The sequence below is a fragment of the Cupressus sempervirens genome, chromosome 2 (assembly GCF_028749045.1).
Source record: "Cupressus sempervirens isolate cs-2001-9-10 chromosome 2, ASM2874904v1, whole genome shotgun sequence".
Classification (NCBI taxonomy): Eukaryota; Viridiplantae; Streptophyta; class Pinopsida; order Cupressales; family Cupressaceae; genus Cupressus; species Cupressus sempervirens.
Window position 1 is genome coordinate 579418961 of NC_143119.1, and position 11915 is coordinate 579430875.

General features: G+C 35.7%; 1 protein-coding gene across 1 annotated transcript in view; it reads left to right on the forward strand.

Moving 5' to 3' along the window:
- LOC149574752 (two-component response regulator-like PRR73) overlaps positions 1-10689 on the forward strand; it is a 70522-nt gene extending 59833 nt beyond the window's left edge. Inside the window, exons 3-9 of the mRNA XM_089814569.1 lie at positions 822-983; positions 1091-1224; positions 1485-1715; positions 8211-8373; positions 8506-8941; positions 9041-10232; positions 10388-10689. Of these exons, the coding sequence (XP_089670695.1) occupies positions 822-983; positions 1091-1224; positions 1485-1715; positions 8211-8373; positions 8506-8941; positions 9041-10232; positions 10388-10492 (2423 nt within the window). The 3' untranslated portion in view covers positions 10493-10689. The remainder of the gene's footprint in view (positions 1-821; positions 984-1090; positions 1225-1484; positions 1716-8210; positions 8374-8505; positions 8942-9040; positions 10233-10387) is intronic.
- The last annotated feature ends 1226 nt before the right edge of the window (positions 10690-11915 follow it).

Consider the following 11915-nt stretch of genomic DNA (forward strand, 5'->3'; position numbering starts at 1 on the left):
AGTTACAGTCCACTATATTTTCAGATTTTCTATAAATTATTAAATTACATTAAGTGAAATACCAGTGTCTTCGAGTACCTCTGTCTCCTCTTTTGGAAAAATAGCCATACCAGTACCCATACCAGTCCCCGGAGTCTCTATGTAACCCTTTTATAGTTGATCTTAGACTTATGTTGTAGAGAATTAGAGTGTGTCATTCAGTAAAGTTACAGTTATTTCTTGAAAATACTAACATATTGTTTTCTTCTTTAGCCAGCAATAAGATTCGTTTTATTTTCCATCTCATTGTATCTGTACTGCATTGGAATTCTGGTCTCTGGTTTAACCAGTATCTGCAAATCTTGCTTAAAAGCTTGACTCTAAATAATTTGGTGCTTACATCCAGGGAAAAACCATAGCCAATTAGTAATTTACATTTATGTAAAATGCCCCATTGAAGTCTTGTACAGAGTGCATACCTATAAAATCTGTTTATAGTTCTAACATAGGGTTAGTTTTAAGTTTAGTAAGGTGCATACGTGGTGTTACATTTTGTACTATCATTCCAAACAAATCAAAACATCAACAGAAGTTGCACACATGTTAAATTTTTTGAAACTATGTCAGAGATTTATTTTTTCTCTATTGAATATTTAAATTTACACAGCAATTTTCATGATTGCATACCAAACGAATATTAAAATTTGGCTTCCTGGATTTGGTTTTGTTTGTGCTTCTTACGACTTCTTTTTATTTCGATTAATGATTAGTCATATTGTGATTGATATTTAAAACACTACATTAGAACTAATTCTTTTTGTTGTATTGTTGAAATTGTCCAGTTACTGCTGTTGTAAATGACTTGGAAGCATGGGAGCTGTTAGAAGACCCAAGTAACCATTTCAATCTGATCTTGGCAGAGGTGATGGTTCCTTGTCTCTCAGGCATTGGCCTTCTGAAAAAGATTATGGGCCACGAGATTTATAGGAACATCCCTGTAATTAGTAAGTTTCTATTTTTAACAGTTGTGCTCTTGCTTTTGCTTAAGAATTCTGACAATCAAGTTAATTGGTTATTTAATGTTTTAGTGTACTTTGCTTGCACTGTACAGTGATGTCCTCACTTGATTCTATGAGTGTAATTTTCAAATGCCTGACTATGGGTGCGGTGGACTTTCTCATCAAACCTGTTAGGAAGAACGAATTAAAGAATATATGGAAGCATATTTGGAAGAGACGCCAGAATGTAACTATATTCTTTCTCACCTTTTCTTTATGAAGTTTGTGGACCACTTTTGGTCATGTTTTACATTATTAGAGAAGATACATGTTGACAAATCTGGTTTTTAATTGCAAAATATAAATTTCATATGGATGAATATCCTGTTTATTTCTATAGTACGTTCTTATTTTTATAAATAAAAAACTTTGTATTTTTCATCGTTATTTGTGTGTGGAATGTTTTTTTTTACTTAATGGCTGAAACTCACTAGTTCTCTGGTTCAGTCAAGCATCAGTGTTTGTGGCACTGGCAGTGATAACCAGGATACAAAATCTGTGGGGCTAGAACAGGCATCTGGCTCTGGTAACAACACTTACAGTAATGAGGAGAGTAACAATGTGGTTGGCGCAAGAAAGTTTCAAAAGGGTATGCGACTTGAGGGGAGAATCAATGCCGGTAATACATGTGCTGACAAAATTGAGAATGCTGACAGTGACAGGGGAAATGGTACACAAGTGCGCATCTAACTTACCACTTAAATTCAATATTTGTATTTTCTAGATTAAATGTCTAATTTTACCAGCAGGTCAATTTTATTTTTTGAAATGAGTCGAACACAGTTTTGATTCTCTTACTACACTGAGTATTTGGATAAACCTCGATTCATTGAAGTTCAAGTTCTAAATTTATCTGGATAAATTTGAGTAGATTGTGGCATGTTTACCTACTTGATTATTGTGTGTGTATTCCTAAGTTACGTATATTTATTATGTAGATTACAGGATTTGCATGTTATATAGAAACGTGGCATTTGGGATTATCCAAGCAGTATGTATTTTATACTTTCAATCAAAGTATGCATGGTAAGTGTAATATATGAATTTTCTAGGCTTAAATAAATTACTAAGTTCTGACAATAAAGCAGTTAGGAAAGAAGTACACATGATCATATTACCGAAATAAACATTTATAACACCTTACAAACCATTTCATGTGAAAGTAACTGAAAAACTGAAATAACTAACTGATTTATACAACATAAACTAAATCATTTCCATTCATTCCATGAATTTTTTATTAATTACGAGAAAAATATTGCATGATAAAGATTTGAAAATAAAACATACAATTCTGGCCAAGGTATCTGTTGATGTTGTGCAAGCCTCGGCTTTCTTGTAAGAGGAGAGGCAATGACTTGAACTTAACCTCCAAACCATGGACCATATTAATCCCCACACAATCTTTTTTATCAAGAAAGGCCCTCCCTACCCTGGGGTTGGGCTGGGGCACCTTAGTCCAGCCATTCGAGCACACCGATGTTTAGAATGTTCGCTTACTTATAGGCGGGCATGCCTGATTAACTGGCACCACCGACATCGTGTGATCAATAGTAGGCAAGCATCCTTGTAAAACAACCTTGGCCAAGGATTTAGATGGGTTCTAACACCCGATCACCACCACTCAACTTGACAACAGAGTACAAATGGACAAACGTGAGCTTACTTGGATGTGTTATCAACTTATTTTAATATTAGATATTAAGGTTATGATTCTATTTCTTTTCTTTGCAGGGTTTTCTTCCTCTTCACCTATTTCATTGGCTACTCCAGCCGGGTGAGTCCATGAAGAAAATAACTCCCCTTTGAGAATAGATCATCTTGATCTCAAACCTGTTAATGCGAGTTTTGTATCACTTACATAACATATTAGTAATCAGATATTTGATACAGAGTATCAAACATACAACTCCTCTCTTGAAAAGTTATTACTCATAGGATATGAGAATAACTCCAATGTTCCTTACAATTGTGGATACTCACTCAGTTTTATCAATGTGATTTGCTGGTAATCACGTAGGCGGCCTTACGTTGTTCATTCAAGGATGACTTGGACTTTGGTGGAATGATGGTGATGGTGATGGATTTGTGAAATATGCGGGTGGCAAATAATGTTGATGGTGGTGATGATGTAAGATGTGTCTACCAATGATGATGTTGGTGGGAAAGCAATGGTGGTGGAGGGTGAATGGGTGTGTTTTGATACTTGACTTACTTCTAAACTTCGACTACTTAGCTACTCACTATTCTAATCCTACTCCTATGAATGGAAGGTTGGCAAATGGACGGGGATCGAATCTAATGAAGGCTAACCAGTGGCACCACCTTCATAGATGCAATGATTCAAAGGAAAAATAAACTAGTTTGCCACACAAAGCTTCTCAACAAGCCACTAGGATGCTAGTGGTCTAGTATTGATCCCTATCAAACATCTACCAATGCTACCATACAACTATCCATCTACTTTATCCTCACTTAACTCGAAATGCAACAAACTTTAACAACTTGAAAGGAAATTTAACTCTTAACTATTTGGAAGTAGAAAACATGCAATAAAGGCCCTTAATCACCATGCAAGTCACAACAATGAGAAAGAAATAGCGAATTTTGGCATTATCTTAGCAACAATTTCTCCAACGTTTTACAAATGAGAGCAAATGGCCTTATATAGGGGCCAACAATACAACGGACGATGGAGATCAAAACAAGATCAACGATCCAGATTGGATCCGGGTTGCCATCCCATCAGCCAATGAGAAGACGCCACCTCATCAATGGACCAATGAAAAAAGTGCAATTGTGGCAACCAATGAAAAGGCACCAAAATGGTGGCTAATAAAAAATAGACACTTGTCCTATTCTAAAAGAAAAATAAATTGCCTCTTGGGCTTACATGAAATGATCTTCTAATATAAATCTCCCTTTTTCTTTCATTCTTATCGCTAAGGCAATGAACTTAGCTAGCCTTCCATTAGCTTCTTCTATAGGAGGACAAGGTGTGTGCTTTGTCTTGAGTTTCGCTAACTTCACCATGCTGCTTGCTGCTTGTAGTATCTTTTCATGATCCTTTTCATATTCTTTCACAAATCCACTAAAAACATTGAGAGAGGAAAGGGTGCCCAAATGCTTCTTGAGAGTAACCTTTTCTAACTCATCCAACCTTGATCCAAAATCTCTCATTCATATCCTCTTCTCTGATATCCTCAAAATTAAGTGCCATCCCCACGTCGCTCATCATGGTTGAAATGGAAGTGTCGATGCTTGGGTTGTGATGTACTACCGCCCTCTGTATCTTCTTTGCCAAGGGGGATTGTCCTTCCTTTAGTTTTTCCTTCATCTGTATCATGTCTACTGTACCAATATTGGTGTTGGTTATTTGTTTCATTTTCGAGAAAAAAGGTGTTTTGGGCATCATATCCTCTTTGTCTTTCTTAGTGTCTGTCCACTTGGGATTCTTACTTGCACTAACGCCCTCCATCTCGTCGCCCTATTACAAGATGGTAGAGTGTTGGACCATAAGACTAGCAGAACCAAGGGAAGCAATCCTTAGACTAGAACGAAAGAAGGATGTCAACTTAAGGACCCCTTTCAACTCTAAATGATTAAAATTCACCTTAACCAATAGCCGGACAGTGACTTTTCGGAATTTAGGATCAGACCTCAAGAATTTCAAATCCTTTCCAAATCAGAATTTTACCATGTAATTCACATCCAAATAAAATTGCAAAAAATTGCCAACACCATGAAAAATCTGCCTTCCCACCAAAAATTGCCCAAGACAAGGGTCAAATCTACCCTTAAGAAAATCGCCAATGGAAGAGAAATCTGCTCTCAAGACCAAAATCGCCAAAAATGGAGAAAAAATTGCCTTGCAAGGAAAATCGCCAAACAAAGAAGAGCTGGAAATGAGAAGTGAGGAAAGAAGAGGAAGGAGGTTCCTCTTATAGCCAACTCCACAAACCTTCCCTAGCTGGCCGACTTGGACCCTGGGAGAAAGAAAAACAAAAATTAATTCCAAATCTGGCCCAACAATTAAATACTTAACCAAAATTAATTTTGTCATGATGAAAATTAACTTTTTAAATTGCCAGTTGGACCAAAATTGCAAAAGAAAGTAAATAATGCCTTAGAGGTGTTAAATATTTCCATTTAATGAAGATTTAGTAATTAATACGTCATTAAAATTGGATTTTGGCTAGCCAAAAGCCATTTTTCAATATTAAATTGCTAATTTCATTAAAGACTAAAAAGCTTTCAAGGCAATTTTAATCCATTTAAAGCCAAATTTTGCAATTTTAATTCTAATCGATTTAGCTATAAGCAATTCTAGCATTTTAACACAAATAAATCATTTCTCTTAGAGCCTAAAAATTGATTTTGCAATTTGATTTCATCATCACAAAATTAATCTCTTTTCACCAAAAGTTGAAGATTTTCCAAAAGACCAAATTTAACAAAATTTTTATTTTTTGAAAATTATCCAAATTTACACAATTATATTCAAATTTTCAAAAGAAAATGTCTAAGTACAAAATTCACAATTCTACCCTGCCAAGTGTTGTTCTTTAAAATTTGTTCGGCCTAAGGATGAAATTGTCTGCCCTAGAAAATCAAGTTGAAACTGGGTGAAAATAAATTTAACCTTTCTCCCCCTTGGCCTTGAAGGGCGCCCAAGTCTCAAAATTTTCTAAGACTGAATTTTCTTTGGACAACTTCAAAAATTATTTATCGCCAAGGCGATCAAAAAAAGGGGGGTCCCCAAAGTTTTGGGGTGATGGTGTAAAAACCTCACAACAAAACCATGTGAGTACTATATTGAGCAGTGATAAGTTCAGTTCTTACAATTTCAGAACGATAGAACAACTTTCACAATAGAGGTAAGACAAGGAAGTGCATAGCTTCTAAGCAATTACGCATCTAACAACTCTGCCTTATTTGAACAAAAGTCATTTCAGAGAACTCGAAAATCAGAAATGTCAAGTGAACTGACTTAAGACACATAGTGATGTTTGTATGCTATCATGAAACCCAATGCATTATTATAGAGCATGTCTTCGATTGCATAGACGAAATTAATAATATTGAAATCAGATTGCCACATAGCATGGATATGGAACTATAACTAGAGCATAATACAAAATCATATAAATCAAATGCGTTGAAAGAGAGTGCACGTGCATTGAAAGAGAGTGCACTATCGGGTGCTAAAATGCAGAACTCATAACTTGGATGGTGTTTACTTGCTAGCTTAGGTGATGCTCCAACCGCATGGCTTGGAATGACTCTTGCTATATTATGGCGGAGGTATGAAATGAGATAGAAGCCAACGTTTGAATGTGAGAGAGATTCTTCCATCAATCATGCCATAATGTAAATATAATACTCCTATGAATCAATGAGCCACGGCCTTTCCTTGCTTGCTCAAGGTAGCAGTTACAAGATCATTGCTTTGAAGCTAAGCAAGATAAAAAAGAAAGAAGAGAGAGGTGGCGCCAAGTGTATTTGGCTGTCTCACATGGACAGAAAATATAAGTTGGATTATTAAAAGATTCTATATTTAAATCATATATATATATATATATATATATATATATATATTATTTTTAATTAATTCCATCATAATATTATTGTATCTGAGGTCACACCTATCAAAATACTTATAGCTATATACAAGCGTAGTTTGGAGAATTACAATATATTTTAACCTCATATCCCCTTGATATATACACATGTATATATTTATACATATATTAATAGGGACGAACTATAGATACTATTTTAGTATCATGGTGGCATCATATATATATATAGGTGATGATGAAAGAAAAATGGAGACACCATCATAGAACAACAAAGGTAATGATTCTGAATATGAATTTTTGCTACTGATAGATATAGATGTTTGTCCAAGTAGCTCATGACTGTCCAGTGATGTACTCTATTGAGAAGTCACTAAATCCTTATCAAGGTAGTTGGAGGTCATACCTGACGATTGACAAATGGACTAAAATAGTGCCCCAACCCCTTGAATCCCAATTAGCAATGCTTTCTCCCCCTTCATCTGCTTCTGCAATCCCCTGTGCAACATTTCCACAATGATACCAAGTTCTTCCTTTTAAATCAATATTAGAATATAACATAGATAATTGTAACAATGGCCAACTACCATCATCAAGTAAATATAACAAACAATTATTCATACTAACGGTTAATGACCAAGTTCACATGAAATAAACGGTTAACTATATCTTCCCTTTTCACATGATCAAAAGAAAGTGAAGGTTTTCACTAATCATCTCAATGGCTATAAACTTATTTTAATAGGTCAAAATTTTGGAATGTAACAGTAAGGAGAAAATAAAATAGCATGAGATGCATTGGTGCAAAAGACCTTATTTAGAAACATATTCACAAAGGATCAAGGGATACTCTATGCAAGAAACACTGCTATGCAAGTATGCACAAGCTACCACACCCTTGTAAATTTACCGTCAAGCTTGTAGTTATAGCATGCAATAATTAATCCTGAGAGACAAGTCCTTAAAATTGATCTTAATGATGGGGGAAGCCCTAACCAACAGTCATATGCTGCACACCTAGCCATAAATGCCCTTTTGAGTTGACAGGTTCATGCCAACCCATTTGTTTGAGCTAGTGTAGTTTATGTCCGACCCCTACTGCACATGTTTTTAAAGAGGCACGGGATTATCTTTTATCAACACTTGTTTTTAAACTAATCATTAAATAAAGAACGGCTTGGTTGCATTGTTGAAAAGCTGCAGAATATAGAGAAGGGACAACTAACAGAAAAGACAGATATCTATTATATTTTACAGGGTTGTTTTATACGCTTCTCACTAGGTCCATGTCTATTGCTTCCATTGGCTCCTAAATCTGCAGCACCAGTCACCACTGAACAAAACACCTTTGAACTCTAATACTCAGCTAGTTCTCTGAGGGATGCATTTAAGCCTCACTCACATTCCTATCATTTATGCAATCCCAGAAGCACAAATTGCACTCAGAAGTAAAAAGAATTTTCAAGTCCTTTAGATCCCTATCCAATGCTTCTTCATAGAATTGATTACTGCTCACATTTTTTGTTGATCCAAAATATTGTAAATCCCAATCTGTATTTTTCTTCTCTCATATGGCTTCTTTTTGTCAAAACAGGCAGGGAATGAAGATCTTGAACAGAGTGACGAGTGCAAGGTTGACCACAATCATAATAATGCCAGTTCTTTGAATGTTATCAAGTCAAATAGAGATCAGTTTCAGAAAGAGTTTGTGTGCATTGTTGAAACTTCTGGGGATTGTAGTGATAAAAAGATAGAGGGTAACTATCTTAAGTTATTTCTTTATTAACCTGTTTTTCATATTGAATTTTTGAAGTCACTATAGCCAGGGTTAATAAATTCACAATATGAGATGATTTAACTGAATAAGATATGTTTTCTTTTTTGTGCAGATTGCAAAATGGGCAAGAATGTGGATTTTTCGTCCCCAAGAGAAGCATCGGCAGATCCTCAAAATTGCAGGGATAAGAAGATGGTCTGTGCCCAGATATGTGTGAAAAAGAAAGATGTACCCTCACATGATCATGTGGATATGCAAAAAGCAAATACAAATTTGACAACATTTGTCAGTGAATGTTCTGAGCCTTGCAGAGAGGCTATTGACTTATTAGGTTCCATAGCTAGAAAAAATGAGGGGAGAAATGCAGATGAGGAAACTCTTAGGACAAAGAAAGAAAAAGAAATCCTTGAAAAAGATGAAACCATATCTGATTCCAATTTTTCACCATTACTGGAGCTCACACTTAAAAGACAAGTTTCCATTTCAGAAGGTAGTTTACCTGAAAATTGTTGTGTCTTGAAACCTTCTATTGCTTCAGCATTCTCAAGGTAAAATCACCGATCTTCGATTTTTGTTGAAAGTCAACTCACACCCATATTTCACTCTAACAATTGCATTATCTGTTACTTTTGAATTGGTTTGTGCAGGTACAACACAAAATGTAGTCAATTTGAACATCCGTCAAGTAGCTCCTTTCCACGCAATACTTCAATGCCAAAAGATTACGAACACACTCATTCTCTTGGTGTTCCAGGAACTCAAGAAATGATGTCACCACATCGTGTGCTTCCGTTTGAGGGAGTGAACAGTTCAAAGCAAGATGACGTTGATGTGTCAATACCTTTTGCTGAGGAACCACAAATTTTATGCAGGAGCAACAATCAAGGTGTGGGTACCACTGATGGTTTTTCAGGCCCACATAATATTCCATTTTTGTTACCAATAAAAGATGAGATGATGCCAGCTTTGTATGCACCATCCCATATGGAAATGGTGATGCCTGTTTCTGTAGTCTACAGTGCAATTCCTGCTTATTATGGTCCTGCATTTCATGCTATGATCTATCCTCGGCCTGGTGCACCATCCAAATTTCCAATTAAGGATAATGGAATGCAAAGACAAGATAATTATGACATTTCCTTCTGTAATGAGAAACAGCCTATGCCGTCTGAGACTTCTCAATTATCTCAACATGGCAATCATCATTATCATTATCACATTGAACATCATCATCATTGCTGTAACTCACACAAAGATCAATGTCCAAATCAACAGGCAAAACAAGATGAACTAAGCTTGAATAACTCAACAATTATTGAAGCTCCCATAAATGGTTTGTCTAGCATGGTTGATAATAATGCTCTTGATGGCCATCATGGGGATGTGGGAAGCAGTGGCACTGGAAGTGTGAATAAATTTTTATCATTGACTAAAAATCAGACAAATGGGCAAAATGAAGCCTATCACCATTATAACCATGCACTTCAGTACCAGTCTCAAGAACTTCAGCAATTAAAAGTAGATAAGCAGATTGTGAAAGAATCTAGAATGATGCCTCTTGTCTGTAGTTCCTGCAACAATGTACATAGTGGAAGTACTTGCAATGGCAATGAAATCCTCAATGTAATTGAGCATGGAAATAACAATAGGATAAATGAGAAAAATGACCATGGCAATGGACAAAGTAATGCTACTGTCAACACTGTGACAAATGGAGAAAGTGGGTTTGTCAATGGGGTTACAAGTGGAAGTGGAGTAGACCAGAACCGATCTGCTCAACGTGAGGCAGCACTGACAAAATTTCGACTGAAGAGAAAAGAAAGATGTTTTGAAAAGAAGGTATGTTGGTAGTAGAACAATCGTTCGCATGGAATCCATTGAAATCCTTATTTTTTGGATGTAAATAAAACAAGAGGATAGATAGAGAAGTATGTCAACTTTAGTGACAGGAAAAGCTTATTTTGGTGTTCTTATACTACTTTTTTGTTTTGCAGGTTAGATACCAAAGTAGAAAAAAGCTTGCTGAACAACGCCCAAGAGTGAAAGGTCAATTTGTACGTCATTTAATACAAGATTCCACAACTGGGAATGTAGATTGAGAGACATCCTTTGAAATAAAATTAGGCTTTCGGATCATACGGTAATGCAAAGGAATAAGAATTGGATTTAGTATATTATCTATTTAATTTTTATTGCAAAGCAGTCTTTTCAATTGGACCTGTTTTTTCCTCTGCAAATGATGCAACTCTCGGATTATCTGATCTATAGATCAACACGTTATGTTTCTATGTTTTAAGTTGGATTCATTGATAGGGCTCCATATGTTAATATTGTAGCAGTTCCCTTTGGTTTGTTTTTCTTTAGAACTTGATCCACATTAGTAGAGTTATTTTTTTAGATCATCTTTAAAAGTGGCTGAGAAGTTTTAAACTAACTTGATTAATGTTTGTCTATAACTCTGTAGCAACCTGCATTGTTGCATTTCATCCTGCAAGGAAACTCCTGCATTGTTGCATTTCATCCTGCAAGGAAACTATCTTTGATTAATGTTGCATTAGTAGTTTACCTCTATGCCCAATGCTAACACTAACAGCACCTGAATCATTATCACTAACTATTACAGTAATACTGGAATGTTTAGCCTATAATGATCATTTAAAACTAAAATATTGGAATATTTAGCTTACAATGATCATTAAAGTAGTTGAGTTAATAACTTTCTATTCTGTAAGTCGGTCAATTTAGTAATTTTTTATTTTGTGTTTAGTTCTCTACTGTCGTGTTATGGAAAGATATTGTAATTGCTTAACCCCCCTCCCAAGGAACTCAAGAGGCTCAACAACCAAGTAGAAGGTTGACGACTTATTAAAAAAAAAAAAAAAAAAAAACATATAATACAACTAACATTACACTTATATATTTGGCCGGGTGCTGCTTACAAGCATATGGAGGCTGAAGGTGCCTTGGGGGGTATTGCTACTCTGTGGAACCCGTACTCTATGACAGGAGTTGAGGTTTGGAAGGATAGAAATTTTATAATAACTGATTCCCAAACCAATACTCAATATTGGGGGCTCATCAATATCTATGCTTCCAATAGCAAAAGGTAGGGAGAAAGGAAATGTATGACAAGTGGGTTAGGATTTTATAAACAATGAAGGATAAGCAAGTAATGTGTATGGGAGACTTTAATACCCCTTTTTACCATTTGGAGAAATTAGGAGGTAACAAGGACTGCCCTAAAAGTTTGCAAGATCTTAATGATTTTATGAGCAGAATGGATTTTATTGATGTGGAACTGAGAGGGAATCCATTTACTTGGACCAATAATAGAAAGGGGAGAGACCTTATCTAGGTTAGACTGGATAGGCAAATGGTGACAGGAAATTGGAATCGGCTAGGCAATTCCCTTCTGGAGAACCTCACTAGAATTGCTTTTGATCATTCCCCCTTAATCTTCAAGTGGGAGGATGGTTTAATAAGTGGGCCGAGACCTTTCAGATATGAAATAATGTGGTAGTC